The following is an 18,296-nucleotide window of genomic DNA, read 5'->3' as shown; positions in this document are numbered from 1 at the left end:
ACAGCCTTGAGTCTTCTTGGTTATGACGCTACAAGCTTGGCACACCTATATTTGGGGAGTTTCTCCTATTCTTCTCTCTAGATCCTCTCAAGCTCTGTCAGGTTGGATGGGGAGTGTCGCTGCACAGCTATTTTCAGGTCTCTCCAGAGATGTTCGGCCCAGGCTCTGGCTGGGCCACTCAAGGACATTCAGAGACTTGTCCCGAAGCCACTTCTGCGTTGTCTTGGCTGTGTGCTTCGGGTCGTTGTTCTGTTGAAAGGTGAACCTTCGCCCCAGTCTGAGGTCCTGAGCGCTCTGGAGCAGGTTTTCATCAAAGATCTCTCTGTACTTTGCTCCGTTCATCTTTCCCTCGATTCTGACTAGTCTCCCAGTCCCTGTTGCTGAAAAACATACCCACAGCATGATGCTGCCACCACCATGTTTCACCGTAGGGATGGTGCCAGGTTTCCTCCATACTTGACGCTTGGCATTCAGGCCAAAGAGTTCCATTTTGGTTTCATCAGACCAGAGAATGAGAGAATGAGACCATCAGACCATCCTTTAGATTGATGAGGATTTTTATTTAATTTAATCCATTTTAGAATACTGCTGTAACATAACAAAATGTGGAAAAAGCCAAGGGGTCTGAATACTTTCCGAATGCACTGTATATCAGCAACATATATTTACAGCTGAAGAGTGCATTAGTTAAAGGCATTGCGACCTATAATTGTAGTTTATGAATAATTAATGTCAATTGCTCCAAATGCTTTTGGCATTGATCTCGCGCTAAGCAAATGGTCAAACATTTACTTCTGACACAATTACAAGCATATCTAGGCTAGTCTGTAAATCGTATTTGGTAATTAAACTATTGAAATATACCTATTGATATTTGAAGACATAAGAATTAGAAATGCCTAATATAGCTGTCACTTTATCAAAAGCCCTAATAATTATTTGTAGAGATAAGAAATATTTTTATATTTAGCTTCAACACCCGAGAACTAGAACCAATAACGAGATTAGGAAGAAGCTGTTGTTTGTAAACATTGAAGTGCTGGTCCACACACTCAGACAGGTAAGCAACTTTATCGACAGAAATTATGTTCAAATGTATTTACTTTAAAGTATGTAAAGGAAGTAAATTCCCTTACATATATCTATCATATACATGTTGACATGTACCTTGTGTACCTTCAAGCTAAATAATGTAATAGCCTATAACAAAATAGTATCAATAAAATATATTTTTCCAGACGAGATATTTCACATTAGTTGCACAAAAACGGCCATGCCCCACTTTCGCAACTCCAAAGATATCTTTCGCTTTGATAACCTGCAGTAAAAATTATTAAAATGGTTTAACTATAGCCTACTGTTACTGTTGATGTTATATGATTTCATGCTATTTTTCGAGTATCTGAAAGCTCTTAAGCGCATGGTGGATACGTAACCTACTCACTGGGCATAGGGCCTATAACGTTACAACGTTTCAATATTTATAAACTGCTTAAATTGGTTACTTACCTTGTCGGTTTATATGAAGGATTTTCAATCTCTTTTAAAATTATTTTGTTGAATATACTCTCTGTACACGGGTTTCAATGTGCTGCCAGGAATACAAGGTGATGTCCGTTGCCACAAGTCCTAATGGCAAAGGAGGGGCCAGCAACAATTACATTGATTACAAGAGTCCTGAGACCCATGGGGTTTTCCTAATGGAAAATTAAGCCACGTCCTACACCCGCTTCTCCGAAGCGAAACCTTGCCAAATAGACAATAATAGGCTCTGAAAATCCTCTGGTGCTTGCAAGAACCGCTCATTTAATTTCCCACTCTTTATAAAAAAAAATATTATTACATGTGTAATTGTTAGCATTTAATATACCAAAAGGAATGCAATGTCACATTAATATATCTTCATGAGATGTGATATAGTGAGTTCCTCACTGTTGGTTCACTAAAATCTCCGACTGCTGTCAATACCCGTCCCCCACTGAGTACAAGACCCAGCTGTCCACAGCGCAGGGCACGGACAAGCCATCGATCAAACCGGAGATCAAACCAAACTCCAACGCACGTATCCTCTACCGGAACATGGAGCAAATAGCCTCCTAATTCAATCAGCGTCCAGCGCTGTCAAATCAGGGGCCCTTATGGGGTAAGATCTCCAGACAGCAGAGGGCCATTATCGGCTGATAGGTAGGCCTGTTACTGGGCTAATTGCTTCTCGAGATAGCAGGACTGCTGACGGCTGACTGGGTTCTCAACCTTTCCTCTCCACGCCACTCCTCCCTGACTGCATCCTTTGGTACCATCTTTATTTTCTTCTACAGGATAAACAACTCATTAAGTAACAATGCATGTGGCCTAATTCACTGTTATCAAGGCTTTTAGAGCCTACATGTCGAAGGTGGAATAGGGAGTGTAATGGAGGTGCAGTACAACTTTACATCAGACTTTTTAGTTTTGTTTTCTAAACCAGAAAAACATTTAGCCACATTGTAGAGTATAAGGCCAAATGTTAAAATGGCCAGTTTTTTTTAGAGACCTGACATTGACTCTGGTTATAAAAGCAGTAATCAGCAGTCAATTACACATTTTATTTACAGGACTACTTTTCCCACAAATAATGGCAAGCAGAGAGAAAACCCCTATACTGTACAACACAAAATATAGGTTGAAATCACAAAAATAATACAAGCATCTACCTTTCAGCCTTTATGTTAATACAGTATATATATATTTTTTTACAATGATCTTAAAACCTTCCATCATGCCACAAGTAAGATGATATCTTCTCAGCTCCATACAATGACCAAAGCAGGTGGCAATGGAGATGTGCATTTAGCAAGCTGTTAGAGTTGCAGGCAAAGGACAGGGAGAATCGAGGAGCTGACTCCTGGTCACCTCACACTGACAGTTGCTGAGATCAATCAGACACACCTGCAGGGCGCTGGAATATGGACATTAAAAAGAAGCGGCAAGGTCTTTTGTTCTGACTGTTTGATGTGTCTGTTGTGCATCTGTTCCCAGAGGGAGCGGGCAGCAGGCTCAGGGGGCCTCCGGGCGGTCCATCAGAGACTTGATCCAGCTGGTACCATTGATGAGCTTGGTAGTGGCAATGATGTACTCTGTGCCACCATCCTCCATCTGAGACAGGAAGCGCAGGGCAGCAACTTCTGCGTAAGTCACCCCTCCCAGAAAGAACACCAGGGTGGTCCTGTTCTCCCCCTGCTGGCCTGTGGGACAGAGTGGGGAGAGAAAACAGTCAAACAGGGTGAAGTTCACAGGGTGCACCACTCTCCAAGGGGGACTCAAGGGGAGTTGGGATATGCACTTTTTAAAAATTTCACACACACAAATATAAGCACCCACCAAATTATTAATATTATTACTTAGCCGATTGTTTGTTTTGAAGTGAGGTTACTTTAACCTCAAACTGATATTAAACATGTAAACACACAAAGAAAGTAAGAGACAGCGCCTCGAGTCAACCCCCATCCACCCATGTCCCCACCCACACACTATTCTCTCAAACAAACTCCGCCCTCTTCCTGCTACAACAGGCTCGTCTATTGTCAGTCTTCCATTATCACCTTTCTAGAACAAAGATATGGCAGACATGTAAAAACAAGTCAACTGTCTAATACCCAAACTCACAGTTCTAATTAACACATTGCATGGTGTAAATAAAAGGCATCTCATCAAATTAATTATCCTCTTGTCAATGAGATGTCTAAACTGACCCTGTAGTCAGCAACGCACAGTTATAACGCTTAAGATGAGGATATTCAACTCCCTGGTCTCTGAAAGGTCAACGGTGCCTTTGCCTCTCCTCTTTCCTACACAAATACATGTACACAAACAATCACCCAAACAGACCCACACTTAACGGTAATGTACAGTTTTGTTCACTGTCTACAATAAATCAACTGCTGCTCGAAGACATTTGGCACGGCAGGGACAAAGCCAGCTCTTATCTACAGCCAGCAGATTACCACACAGGTCATCATTCACCCAGCCTTTCAATAGCTCAGCTTGTTGTGCAAGAGAGAAACCTGCTGCCTTGGTCTCCTGCTGTCCTTACGTTTCTTATGGAGACCAGCAGGCAGCTGTTGTCTCTCCTCAAAGTGTGGACCAGGGAGCATCTTCAGAACTTCCTCGATGCTGCGCCAGCCGGGCCTGGCCAACACCTGGGTCAGACGGATGCTGAGAGGAGCATAACCACTGTACACATAGGAGATGTCATTGGGGTTCTGGAGGAAGATGACACATACACAAGCTGGGTATCAGTACAGACAATACTACATACAAATCCCACTCTCACAGTTGGAGAAAAAAAGTATGCACGTGAGTTTTGGTAAGGTTGTTACATTTGGTTAATGCTTTGAGCGTTTTTTCTCAACTTGCTTAACAAAAACAACCCAACTCCATTATTGTGCAAATACAAAGCAATGACCAAATTGTCACCTCAATAATAACAGTGTTATTACACAGGTGTAAGTGTTACCCTCCCCCTCCCAGACTACATGAGATTCATTCACCTGTTCGTTGGCATCCTCCATCCAAAGTTTGAGTACATACAAATCCCACTCTCACAGTTGGAGAAAAAAAGTATGCACGTGAGTTTTGGTAAGGTTGTTACATTTGGTTAATGCTTTGAGCGTTTTTTCTCAACTTGCTTAACAAAAACAACCCAACTCCATTATTGTGCAAATACAAAGCAATGACCAAATTGTCACCTCAATAATAACAGTGTTATTACACAGGTGTAAGTGTTACCCTCCCCCTCCCAGACTACATGAGATTCATTCACCTGTTCGTTGGCATCCTCCATCCAAAGTTTGAGTGTCTTCCTGATGGTGGGGTAGTTATTCCTGGTGCTTGTCTGGGGCTTCAGAAGACCTGTCTTCTCCAGGTTGTTGAGGGTAAGCATGTGTTCATATCCATAGGTCTAGTGAAAACAGCACAGGTCAATCATGTTGCCACAGTAGCTCTCATCACATCTTCAAATGACCATCACTAGTATTAAAACACTGACTTATTGTAATGTAATCAGCAAAAAATGCACCTGCAGGATCTCTCTCTTGTAGTAGTCCAATATCTTCTGCTTGAGGCCATTGTTGCAGACTGACTGCATACAGACCAGCCGTAAGATTTTAATCAGAGGATCCTTCTGGGCAATAGAGTCCTCAATATATGTGTTAACCTGGACAATGGGAACAAGGGGTCAGCAAGCCTAGACATGAGCACACACATACACACAGGGACCAAGAAAAACATTCTGTTTATAGTGAGGAAAGCTTCAAATATTATCAGAGCCAACCTCATCCACACTACAATCTACAAAGCATTGAAAACCTTGTGTACCTTGTCTGTGTCAACTCCAGTCATAAACTCCTGCTCCACTGTCAGGTTATCAAAGAAGGCCTCTGAGGCTGAATCAGAGTGAGAGAGAAAGAGAGAATATCCATTTACCTCTGTCAACAAGTATCAACAGTAGTCTTTCTCTAAACGATATGCCACACATTTGACCAAGTCAACTACATTAAATGTCACCAAGATCAGATTGTATCAGTTTTTTAGGGTGGAGGGCAGGAAGAAAGACAGATTAAGACAGAAGGAAGGGATGAGGAATGGAGAGTTGTTAGTTGGACATGAAAGGAGAAGGAGTAAAGGCTGTTCTTCTCACTGGTGATGTCCTTAATGAGTTCAGCTATGGAGGTGTGATTGGCCAGCGAGCTCCGTGCTGCCTGCATGTGGGGCAGCTGGGACACAAACTGCTTTATCTCGCCAACTGTTTTGGCATTATGTCGCTCCTGCGAGACAAAAATCAACAAACTAACATTAACACTGGAAAAAAGAGACTGTGTAGTGTTATGTACAGATGTGAAATGTGAGAGCCGGTTGAGGGATTACTAAAATCCCCTAGGAAATTACAAAAAATCTACTTCTCAATTACACATTAAACAGACACTAAACTCAATGTAAATATGTGGAAATGATTTCAGATTAAACATACAGTATGGAATGCTGCCATGTAGGCATAACAGTAGTAAGAAATGGTTTGTTGCCTAGAGAACAGCGGATGCTCTCACTGATATGCTCATTCATCAAACTAGAGAAAATGAACTTTGATTGGGAACAGGTCTGGGCAATACAGAAATGTAAAAATACATAAACTGAAACACCCACAGGTGTGGGACTTCAGTCTAATTATCACATGCAAAGCATCCAGTGACAGTTATGATGCCAAAAGTGTAGGTCTGTAGGGGATGCATAACAAATCATCAGTGGGAGATTACACATGAACTAAACACAGTTGCTTTGATCTGCCACTCCTTTATCGTAAAAAGTGTGTTTAATGTCTTGATCGATAATACTAATTGTCAGTTGGCTTTACTTTTTGCCATTGGAAAACCACCTCCTGAAAAGTCTACCTGGCACATAGAAGGTAATCAATAAGAACACAAATTGATATGATAAGAGAAAACGGTAGCTAATGTAATTGAGCGGTCTGACATTAGGATTGATCTGAGATTGTAATCCCCAGTTTGTGAAGTGACATTTATAACATTAACAAAGTGATTTGGATCAAATTAGACAGGAGTGTTAACAAGGAGTGTCTGTCTGTGTGCTTGGATGAAGCCAACCTCAAAGGCAGCAGAGATGATCTTGGCCTTCTTGCTCAGTGCAGCACCTATGGCGTTGAAGTTTTTGTCCCGTATCTCAGCATACAGCTCCTCCGCTGAGTTGAGTTGCATCTTCTTGGGCTCCGTGGGCAGGTCTTTACCCACCTCACCCTGCTTCTTTTGGGCAGCAAACTTCTCCGGAGGCAACTTCGCATAACCTGTTTGCAGACGCATGAGCACAGAATAGATAAACAAGCACACACAGGTCCAAAACCCCATACACAAATCAACAGAGATCCCTCAAGATGTCTTTATGTCAATCAATGTGATTAAATATGTCTGTATTTAGCTTGCATTGTGTTTTAGTGCATTAACAGAGGCCCATCCTCACCGTTGGTGATTCCATAAACTTCGTCAATGAGGCCCTCATAGGTGAGCTGTGTGGCCAGAGGGGTAAGCAGGTCTATGTTACGGTCCAGCAGCAGCAGTGAGTCAAACACAGGCAGGATCTGAGTCTGACTGCCAGCAAACTCCCTCTTCATCCTAAGCATCATATTAGCTACATGCTGCACATGGAGAAGAAATCAGGGTTTAATTTCTAACACAATTAAAGCATTAATTTACACTCTTCATAATCAGATTACTTTTATGAGTAACAGAGTAAAGTAGCACGTTACTTTTTCAAATTGGGTAATATTATTACAGTTACTTTGTCAAACAACACGTGCGCTACTTTCAGAATCATATCTCTACCGGGCACGTGCTTTCATGATCCGATCTCGACTTGTTTCCTCATTTAGTTCTCGAGCAAGTCGAGAAAGGCTGCTTGGAGAAATGTCATCACAGCTGCTGGCCATAGAAACATAGAGGGCACATCTCTGATATTTGCCATCAATTGCTTCTGTGATAGCAAAGCCCATAGTGGGCTTTCCCATATAGTGACAAGTGTAAACCCTCTATACATCTCTATGGGTATGTGTGGTCTATAACCAGAACCTGTGGCTTAAGAGAAAGATTTTGAATGAAAAGATAGGAAATCTGTACAGATTTGCGAAAAGTGCAAATCAGTCCCAGAACAACAGCAAAGGACCTTGTGAAGATGCTGGAGAAAATAGGTACAAAAGTATCTATATCCACAGTAAAACGAGTCCTATATCGACATAACCTGAAAGGCCGCTCAGCAAGGAAGAAGCCACTCCTCCAAAATCGCCATAAAAAGCCAGACTACGGTTTGCAACTGCAGATGGGGACAAAGATTGTAATTTTTGGAGAAATGTCCTCTGGTGTGATGAAACAAAAATAGAACTGTTTGGCCATAATGATCATCGTTATGTTTGAAGGAAAATGGGGGAGGTTTGCAAGTCTAAGAATACCATCCCAACCGTGAAGCACGGGGGTGGCAGCATCATGTTGTGGGGGTACTTTAGTGCAGGAGGGACTGGTGCACTTCACAAAATAGATGGCATCATGAGGACGGAAAATGATGTGGATATATTGAAGAAACATCTCAAGACATCACTCAGGAAGTCAAAGCTTGGTCACAAATGGGTCTTCCAAATGGACAATGACCCCAAGCATATTTCCAAAGTTGTGGCAAAATGGCTTAAGGACAACAAAGTCAAGGTATTGGAGTGGCCATCACAAAGCCCTGACCTCAACCCTATAGAACATTTGTGGGCAGAACTGAAAAAGCGTGTGCAAGCAAGGAGGCCTACAAACCTGACTCCGTTACACCAGCTCTGTCAGGAGGAATGGGCCAAAATTCACCCAACTTATTGTTGAAGCTTGTGGAAGGCTACCCGAAACGTTTGACCCAAGTTAAACAATTTAAAGTCAATGCTACCAAATACTAATTGAGTGTATGTAAACTTCTGACCCACTGGGAATGTGATGAAAGAAATAAAAGCTGAAATAAATTATTCTCCCTACTATTATTCTGACATTTCACATTCTTAAAATAAAGTGGTGATCCTAACTGACTTAAGACAGGGAACTTTTACTAGGATTAAATGTCAGGAATTGTGAAAAACTGAGTTTAAATGTATTTGGCTAAGGTGTATATGAACTGTACTGTACATTCAGGCAGCATATTAACTGGGATAACATTGTAGGTTACATCGGCAAGCACAAACATTTGCCAGGGTATATTATTTATTTATAAATCTGATTAGCTTCCCACATCGCCATGTGAAATAATCAACTTCAAAATCACTTTACTATCTTGGTTTAGCTTGGCATTAAATAAGCAGCCTATTTTGCATTGAAAATCAAATATCAGTGACTGTTCAAACAGTAAACCAACAACATTGTAGCCTTAATAGAATCCCTCAAAAATGTTTTTGTTTAGAAGTCATTATTCTAGGATATTTTGAAACGCAAAAACAGATAGCTTGTTTTTCTCCATGACTAAAAGTCATGACATTCTATTTTTAGCTGATATGAGAGTTAATACATTGAAGCAGCATATCAAATTAGGATAATGTTGTAGGTACCGGCAAGTATAAGAATATTTGTCAGGGTATATTTCATTATACATCTGATTATTTCACATGGCGATGTGGGAAGCTAATCAACTTCAAAATCCCTTCAACTTCAAGATTACGGTCTTAGTTTAGCTTGGCATTAAATAAGTGGTCTATTTTGCATTGATAACCAAATATAATCTCAGTGACTCTTCAAACAATAAACCAATCAACATTGTAGCCTTATTAGAATCCCCCACAAATGTATTTTGTTAAGAAGTAATAACTACCTGATTGACTACCTAAAAACAGCCCCAAGCCCTGTCCTTCATTTTTCTCCATGAGCAGAAATGATGGCATTCTATTTTTAGCTGATATGGGAAGTAATATATTCAAGCAGCATATTAAACTGGGATAATGTAGGTTACACTAGCAGGTATAAGAATACTTGACAGGGCATATTCTTTCATTATAAATCTGATTATTTCACATGGTGGAGATATAGGAAGCTAAAAGGCTAGCTTGCTGTCTTTTTAGCTAGCTAGCAAGCTGCTATTGGAGTAGCTTATAGCCAACTGGTAGTCACAAAATGAGGTAATTTATAACAAACCTAAACTTTCATTACATGTAGCTCACAAATATGCAGTTGGTTTTCATTGAAATTAGTTAACTGTGGTGATGAAGTTTCACACGTGAATCGTCTTTGCTTTAATGACAAATGGAAGACAACAAGAAAATCTATGCTATCACACCCTTGTGTATGTTACTATTAGGGAGTCTAAAAACACATGGACCAGCGAGGGTATCATGTTACAGAAGGTGCGCGTTGCTCTGACTCCACCCATGAGCATGCACACGTGTAGATTATCTTTGGTAGAGTGTCTGGAAACCTTTACTAAGTAGCCTATCTTTGGTAGAGCGCGTGCGGCTCGCCTTGCTCCCTCCGATAGTCAAACAGAGTTTTCATGAAAGTAATGCAAAGTAATATATCACATTACTTTCCACACAAATGAATATTGTAGAGTAACGCTTTACTTTTGTTAAATGTAACGAGTAAAATATAATATATTACTTTCCCAAATAACTAATACCAACACTGGCTCCAATATGGAATTCTAAACCTAATGAAGTCCCAAGTCGTTCCCAATACTCACCCGTGCACACTCCCCTTTCCCAAATATCTGGGGGATGGTCCCATACAGAGCCTGGAGGGTCATAAGGCCCTTGGCGGTGTGGTAAAGACTTGTCTGGTCACTTTCTAGATAGCATTCCTAAAAGAGCCAGGGCACACGGGTTATTACCCCATTACAATACAAATGATAGCTTTGTACCTGAGCCTTACTGGGCCTATACATACACTGGGACATGTGTAGTGTCTTTGTGCATGTCCCTGTCCTAACCTACCCTGAAGGCCCCCTCAGACTCCATGGAGAGCAAGTCTCCATCATAAGGGATGAGGTCTAGGATGTACTCATCTATGTTGATGAACGAGCCCAGGACCCCCTGCTCCTTCAGCCGCTGCTCACAGAGCATGCTCCGCCGGGGCACAAACAGGATGTGGAAGTCACGTGGGGAATGCATCTTATCCTCACTGCAAGAAAACACATTGAATACAAGAGATGCACTATAAGGGGGAAAGCAAAACCCATCCACACCCACATGCAATACTGGCTGCAGCATTACTCCAAAAACAAGGACGGTGTTTAACATAGGCATGTGACAAATGTAAAAATGTTCTTATGGTTTAAATAAATAAATAAAATTACATCAGAAAATGACGCCACGTTGGAACGCTAGGGGGCAATGCAGTTCAATGTACTGCAGTCCTGGCGACCTACCAGCTAGACCACATTCACCTTACCGCTATCCCCCACTTACCCAAATCAAAGATGGTATTAAATTATGATTTATTTTTATTTTTATATTTTTTTACAACCAAATCTCTATTTTTGACGTAAAATGTCATGTTTTTGAGAAACAGAAAATCACTTCCTCATCCTCGTTGTGTAGTATGCAGGCCCGAATAAACATGAACAAAGGCTTCAAAAATACCCAAATACGTCTATTAGAAAGAGTGAGATAATGTGATGTTGACCTTTTTCTTCTTGTCCTTCTTTGGGATTGGTTTGGCGGATCACATCCAACACCGCCACCTACTGTACTGGAGTGTGAGGCCAGTTACGGCTTATCTACATTAAATCCTCTTCATTAGTCCTGTTCCTTCAAGAAAGTGAAATAGCGCCCTAGACACCACTTCCCTCCCCCCAATACACCACCCATTTCCCAACCCGGTCTAGCCTCCCTAACCCTTTCACACAATCTATCCCTATCTACAGTACCAGTCAAAACACATCTCAACATCAACTATTCAGAGGAGACTGCGTGAATCAGGCCTTCATAGTCGAATTGCTGCAAATAAACCACTACTAAAGGACACAAATAAGAAGAAGAGATTTGCTTTGGCCAAGGAACATGAGCAATGGTCATTAGACCGGTGGAAATCTGACCTTTGGTCTGATGAGTCCAAATGGGAGATTTTTGGTTCCAACCGCCATGTCTTTGTGAGACGCAGAGTAGGTGAACGGATGATCTCTGCATGTGTGGTTACCACCGTGAAGTATGGAGGAGGTGGTGTGATGTGTGGGAGTGCTTTGCTGGTTACACTGTCTGTGATTTATTTAGAATTCAAGGCACACTTAACCAGCATGGCTACCAAAGCATTCTGCAGTGAAATATACCATCCCATCTGGTTTGTGCTTAGTGGGACTATCATTTGTTTTTCAACTGGACAATGACCTAACACACCTCCAGGCTGTGTAAGGGCTATTTGACCAAGAAGCAGTGATGGAGTGCTGCATCAGATGACCTGGCTTCCACAATCATCCACACTCAACCCAATTGAGATGGTTTGGGTTGAGTTGGACCACAGAGTGAAGGAAAAGCAGCCAACAAGTGCTCAGCATATGTGGGAACTCACTCAAGACTGTTGGAAAAGTATTCCAGGTGACGTTGGTTGAGAGAATGCCAAGAGTGTGCAATGCTGTCATCAAGGCAAATGGTGGCTACTTTGAAGAATCTAAAATTTAAAATATATTTGTATTTGTTTAACACTTTTTTGGTTGCTACATGATTCCATATGTGTTATTTCATAGTTTTGATGTCTTCACTAGTATTCTACAATGTAGGGTTAGGGTTAGGGTTAGTAAAAATTAGTAAAAAATAAAAACCATTGAATGAGTAGGTGTGTCCAAACTTTTGATTGGTACTGTATACAACAGTGTTTGTCCATCCAACCCCCAAACACATCCTGCCACTGCCCTCATGAGGTTCAGCACCTTCCTACACTTAATTTCAATATGCCCAATATGTCTCTTCTAAGTAAGCCTCTCACTAAACCACATAACTAAATAATTAAACTCTGACGCCCTACTTATATCTGTATATTTGCAGCCTAACATCTTTAACCTTCTTCCTAGAAAACACCATAAAGCAGGACTTGGCCACAGACATCCTAAACCCCCATGTTAAGAGACCAATCTTCCACACCTTCTTGCATCTTCCTCATCACAAATTTTACATTCCCACCTCTGTTCCCCCATCATCAGCATACCAGGCCATGCACTCACTCCCTGTCCCACATCTAAATGCATGCTCTTCAACTGATCACTGCCTGTACCTGCCCGCCCGTCCAGCATCACTACTCTGTACGGCTCCGACTTAGAATATGTGGATAACTACAAATACCTAGGTGTCTGGTTAGACTGTAAACTCTCCTTCCAGACTCACATTAAGCAAAATTAAATCTAGAATGGGCTTCCTATTTCACAACAAAGCATCCTTCACTCATGCTGCCAAACATACCCTTGTTAAACTGACTATCCTACCGATCCTCGATGATGTCATTTATAAAATAGCCTCCAACACTCTACTCAACAAATTGGATGCAGTCTATCACAGTGCCACCCGTTTTGTCACCAAAGCCCCATATACTACCCACAACTGCGACCTGTACGCCCTCGTTGGCTGGCCCTCGCTTCATACTCGTCGCCAAACCCACTGGCTCCAGGTCATCTACAAGTCTCTGCTAGGTAAAGCCCCGTCTTATCTCAGCTCACTGGTCACCATAGCAGCACCCATTCGTAGCTCGCGCTCCAGCAGGTATATCTCACTGGTCACCCCCAAAGCCAATTCCTGCTTTGGCCACCTTTTATTCCAGTTCTCTGCTGCCAATGACTGGTACGAACTGCAAAAATCACTGAAGCTGGAGAGTCATATCTCCCTCACTAGCTTTAAGCACCAGCTGTCAGAGCAGCTCACAGATCACTGCACCTGTACATAGCCCATCTGTAAACAGCCCATCCAACTACCTCATCCCCATACTGTATTTATTTATTTATCTTGCTGCTTTGCACCCCAGTATCTCTACTTGCACATTCATCTTCTGCACATCTACCATTCCAGTGTTTTGTCATCTATCATCAGGGTGAACAACACCAGACTAACCACACTTCCCTGAGGAGTACCATTGTCCACTTCAAACCACATTGACAATTCTGACCCCAACCTCACCCGTATAACTCGAACGAACAGGAAGTCCATGATCCAGTTATACAGACGTCCCCCAATGCACTCAACTTGATCAACAACCCTTCCCTCCACATGGTATCGTAAGCTTTCTCAATGTCAAAATACACAACACGCATCACCTCTTATTGTCAGGGCCTTAGCTATCTCTGTACTAAATGTCACCAGGGCATCCATGGCAGACCTCCCTCTCCTGAACCTCTACTCTGTGCTACACTCATCAAACCCCTAACTTCCAAGAAATACATCATCCTACTCACTATCATCTTTTCCCATCAACTTACATATGTTGGATGTCAGCACGATAGGCCTATAACTGCCGGGATCTTTACATAGTTTTACGAACGGCAACAACACCGCACGTCTCCACCCAGCAGGTATCACTGCAGTCCTACACATCTTATTAAACAACCCTAACACTGCTTCCAACACACTGTCCGGTGCATGCTGAAACATCACATAACACATCCTATCTTCTCCAGGAGCAGTCCGCCCGCAGCCCTCCAACGCCATTGTCATCCCAAACATAGAAAACTCTGCATCCATAGCTTCTCCTGACTCGCCTTTTTTCTTTAAAACATCTCTATGCTCCTTTAGCTTCCCTCCCTCTTACGCTCATCACACAGGTGCTCACATCTATGAACCACTGCAAATGCAAGACCTATGACATTTGCCTTTTCTTTCCTTGACACAGCTGTGACGTTTCCTTCTACCAACACTGGAATTGCAGCATTTTTACCCTTCCCCATCATATTTTTTGGGGTCACTCTACCAATAGTGGAGCAAAATTCCCGCCATGCCTCCCTTTTCGCTGTCTTAAATTGTTCTTCTGGCCGTCGCACTCTTCCTTTGATTCTCCATGAGATTCCTTCCTGTCAATCTATTCCTTCCGTAGAGCTATATCCATTTCCTGCACCACCTTTGAGCCCTCATCTGCCCACCATGGCACCACCCTCCGTCTTCCTCCCCTGAACGGTCTCATTTGCAGCTGATATAATTACAGACGTTACTGCCTCATCGCACTCATCCATTGCACTCATCCACAGACCCCTTCATTGATAACTTTTGTCCTGCCCGCTCACACAGGTATTTGAACATCTTCCAGTTAGCTTTCTCAAAGCACCACCTCATGTTATTTCCTCTACTCCGCACACACACACCCATATTGACCTTAAGTCGAAATTGGAAAATGATCACTCACTACTGTGGTTTCTCTCATCACTTACCATTTACACCTCCCTGCCACACATACCAATGTCTAGTCTAAGGATGACTCTGTACTCCTCGCCACATTGATTCTCATTCCCCTTCCATCATTAACACACACTAATCATAAATTCTTCGACTATACTCCCATTGTTATCTTAATGCGTACTTCCCCATATTTCTTTATGGGCATTAAAAATACCACACCATATTACCTTCCTATCCCTACACGTCCTATCAATCCCTTCTACACTTGAAGTCGGGAGTTTACATACTCCTTAGCCAAATACATTTAAAAACTCAGTTTTTCACAATTACTAATATCTTTAGGTCAGTTAGGATCACCACTTTATTTTAAGAATGTGAAATGTCAGAATAATAGTAGAGAGAATTATTTATTTCAGCTTTTATTTCTTTCATCACATTCCCAGTGGGTCAGAAGTTTACATACCAAATACTAATTGAGTGTAGCATTGCCTTTAAATTGTTTAACTTGGGTCAAACATGTCGGGTAGCCTTCCACAATAAGTTGGGTTAATTTTGGCCCATTCCTCCTGACAGAGCTGGTGTAAGTCAGGTTTGTAGGTATCCTTGCTCGCACATGCTTTTTCTGTTCTGCCCACAAATTCTCAATAGGATTGAGGTCAAGGCTTTGTGATGGCCACTCCAATACCTTCAATTTGTTGTCCTTAAGCCATTTTGCCACAACTTGGGAACTATGCTTGGGGTTATTGTCCATTTGGAAGACCCATTTGTGACCAAGCTTTAACTTCCTGAGTGATGTCCTGAGATGTTGCTTCAATATATCCACAATTTTCCCACCTCATGATGCCATCTATTTTGTGAAGTGCACCAGTCCCTCCTGCAGCAAAGCACCCACACAACATGATGCTGCCACCCCCGTGCTTCGCTGTTGGGATGGTGTACTTTGGCTTGCAAGCCTCCCCCATTTTCCTCCAAACATAACAATGGTCATTATGGCCAAACAGTTCAATTTTTTTTTCATCAGACCAGAGGACATTTCTCCAGAAAGTACAATCTTTGTCTCCATGTGCAGTTTCAAACCATAGTCTAGCTTTTTTTATGGCGGTTTTGGAGAAGTGGCTTCTTTCCTGCTGAGCAGCCTTTCAGGTTATGTCGATATAGGACTCGTTTTACTGTGGCTATAGATACTTTTGTACCTGTTTCCTCCAGCATCTTCACAAGGTCCTTAGCTGTTGTTTTGGGATTGATTTGCACTTTTCGCACCAAAGTACGTTCATCTCTAGGAGACAGAACGCGTCTCCTTCCTTAGCGGTATGAAGGCTGGGTGGTCCCATGGTGTTTATACTTGTGTACTATTGTTTGTACAGATGAACGTGGTACCTTCAGGCATTTGGAAATTGCTCCCAAGGATGAACCAGACTTGTGGAGGTCTACCATTTTTTTCTGAGATCTTGGCTGATTTCTTTTGATTTTCCCATGTCAAGCAAAGAGGCACTGAGTTTGAAGGTAGGCCTTGAAATACATCCACAGGTACACCTCCAATTGACTCAAATGATGTCAATTAGCCTATGACATAATTTTCGGGATTTTCCAAGCTGTTTAAAGGCACAGTCAACTCAGTGTATGTAGACTTCTGACCCACTGGAATTGTGATACAGTAAATTATAAGTGAAATAATCTGTCTGTAAACAATTGTTGGAAAAATTACTTGTGTCATCCACAAAGTAGATGTCCTAACCGACTTGCCAAAACTATAGATTGTTAACAAGAAATTTGTGGAGGGTTTGAAAAACGAGTTTAATGACTCCAACCTAAGTGTATATAAACTTCCGACTTCAACTGTGCTAGCATAAGAGCTTTGCAGGGTTATAGAAATTAGCTATTACAATTGTTACTTATTTTCCTACATATTTCTATCTCCAATACTCTGTATGTCATCCCCTCTTTAACGAACATAGCACAACCCCTCCTTGACACCTCCACTCTATCACACTATACCAAACTGAGTCCCGGATTCACAAACTCCAGTTGAGGTTTGAGCCATGCCTCTTGTATACACACTACATCTGGTACTACCTCCATGTCATCTACAAACTTTTTAAACTCCTGCCCATTAGCGATTAAGCTTCTAGCGGTAAATTGATGGATTGCAAAAACCATACTAAATAGTTTGCTTCTGTAATTCCCAGGAAATCTTTGGCTGCGCATACCACCACATCTATGCGTGCAGACTTTTTCTTAACCTGATCCCTCATATTCATCACAATACACATGAACGCCAAGAAGTCAACCCTGTTAACCACCAACGACCGCATACTGATGGACACATTCTGTAGAGACCCCAGTTTGTGCTACTCCCTCACCTCCCCCTGGGATGCTGACCTGATGACATTCTCAGCTATAATATCCATCAGTTCCAGTCTGGGACGAACAAAGAAGATTATATTTTTCACATCAGCAGCAGGAAGACGCCCCCCTTTGAGGGTGAACATCTTCTCCACCTCATGTTCCTGGAAGATATAAAGAAGACAGATCTGTCAACAACCAGCTTGACATATTGCTATTGCTGTAATGTGCGCCTTTGAAAACACAACAATTCATTGTAGCCATTCTGTCAGACTCGCTTATAAAAAAGTCTACACACTGAAGTACACATTTGAGTCAGTCTTACCTTCAGCAAGGAATATTGTGCTATCAATCCAAAGGGTCCAGTCAGGTATTCATCCCACACAATAGCCTAAGGACAGTCAACAACAATACATTTTAGACACATAAATACTACGAGTTCTAAAGTTTAAACTTAAATCAACTGCATCTATTTAGCTACTATGTGGATGACTATGTACCACAACAACCCAATTAGTGTTTATGTGGATGATAGCCTAGAATGCTAGCTAGTGTTGAACAGACATTTCGGATTAAAACAAGATAAAAGGGTTTGTAATTTTTAAACGCTTTAATCCAGGCGTTTTACCTTGCTTCCTGCACATTTGTCCAAAAACTCACGGAGCTCCTTCCGCGCTGCTTCCCTCAAAATGTTTAAATTTACTCTTCCATTGGATAAGTGCGCAGACATTTTTACTCTGACAGTAGGGAGTATCAGGTGACTGCCAGCGGGTGTGCATCATGTGACCCAACAGCGAACTTCTTTGAGCTATAATAAATATTCTGTCCAAAAGATGGCGCTATATCTCCACAATGAACACCCCAGTTATCCCGGAACTGTGAAGTCAGATGCCGAGAAAGGCATTTAGAGATGGGCGGTCCATTTAAAATGAATAAATAAATTAAAGACAAAAAATCGAGGACAACGTGTGGCAATAGTATTAACGATATGCCTCTGGCAACACGTTTTGTAGATGACCAGGGCAAGTTTGATGAAGCCTATAAAACACAGACATAGAATGTGACCTTTTCATGGGGGGCAGAAACTTCATAATGT

General features: G+C 41.8%; 1 protein-coding gene across 2 annotated transcripts; it reads right to left on the bottom strand.

Moving 5' to 3' along the window:
- Positions 1–2,286: 2,286 nt before the first annotated feature.
- LOC110536052 (VPS33A core subunit of CORVET and HOPS complexes) lies at positions 2,287–17,985 on the bottom strand. 2 transcript variants are annotated; one of them, XM_036935892.1, is made up of 13 exons: positions 17,829–17,985; positions 17,526–17,591; positions 17,237–17,364; positions 10,484–10,670; positions 10,234–10,350; positions 7,009–7,183; positions 6,639–6,835; positions 5,678–5,804; positions 5,356–5,423; positions 5,057–5,194; positions 4,802–4,939; positions 4,073–4,241; positions 2,287–3,224 (listed from the first exon to the last, which is right to left on the bottom strand). In XM_036935892.1, the coding sequence occupies exons 1-13, from the start codon at positions 17,928–17,930 to the stop codon at positions 3,037–3,039; spliced, it is 1,800 nt and encodes a 599-aa protein (XP_036791787.1). In that variant the 5' UTR covers positions 17,931–17,985; the 3' UTR covers positions 2,287–3,036. The 2 variants fall into 2 exon arrangements, with proteins under 2 accessions (XP_036791787.1, XP_036791788.1); XM_036935893.1 differs by lacking the exons at positions 17,526–17,591; positions 17,829–17,985 and having other exon boundaries at positions 2,565–3,224; positions 17,218–17,364.
- Between the last annotated feature and the right edge of the window lie 311 nt (positions 17,986–18,296).

This window comes from Oncorhynchus mykiss, chromosome 11 (assembly GCF_013265735.2).
Source record: "Oncorhynchus mykiss isolate Arlee chromosome 11, USDA_OmykA_1.1, whole genome shotgun sequence".
In the NCBI taxonomy this organism is placed as follows: domain Eukaryota; kingdom Metazoa; phylum Chordata; class Actinopteri; order Salmoniformes; family Salmonidae; genus Oncorhynchus; species Oncorhynchus mykiss.
The sequence above is the reverse complement of the archived record's forward strand: the minus strand, read 5'-3'. Positions and strand labels throughout refer to the sequence as shown.

What these genes read in the sequence shown, in the direction of transcription:
- LOC110536052 (XM_036935892.1), bottom strand. Translation starts at nt 17,930, where the DNA reads ATGTCTGCGCACTTATCCAATGGAAGAGTAAATTTAAACATTTTGAGG. An exon ending in CTGGAGTTGACACAGACAAG is followed by an intron (nt 5,195 to 5,355) that starts GTACACAAGGTT and finishes CCCATTGTCCAG; the next exon opens with GTTAACACATATATTGAGGA. An exon ending in TGCTGGTCTCCATAAGAAAC is followed by an intron (nt 3,225 to 4,072) that starts GTAAGGACAGCA and finishes TCTGTCCCACAG; the next exon opens with GCCAGCAGGGGGAGAACAGG.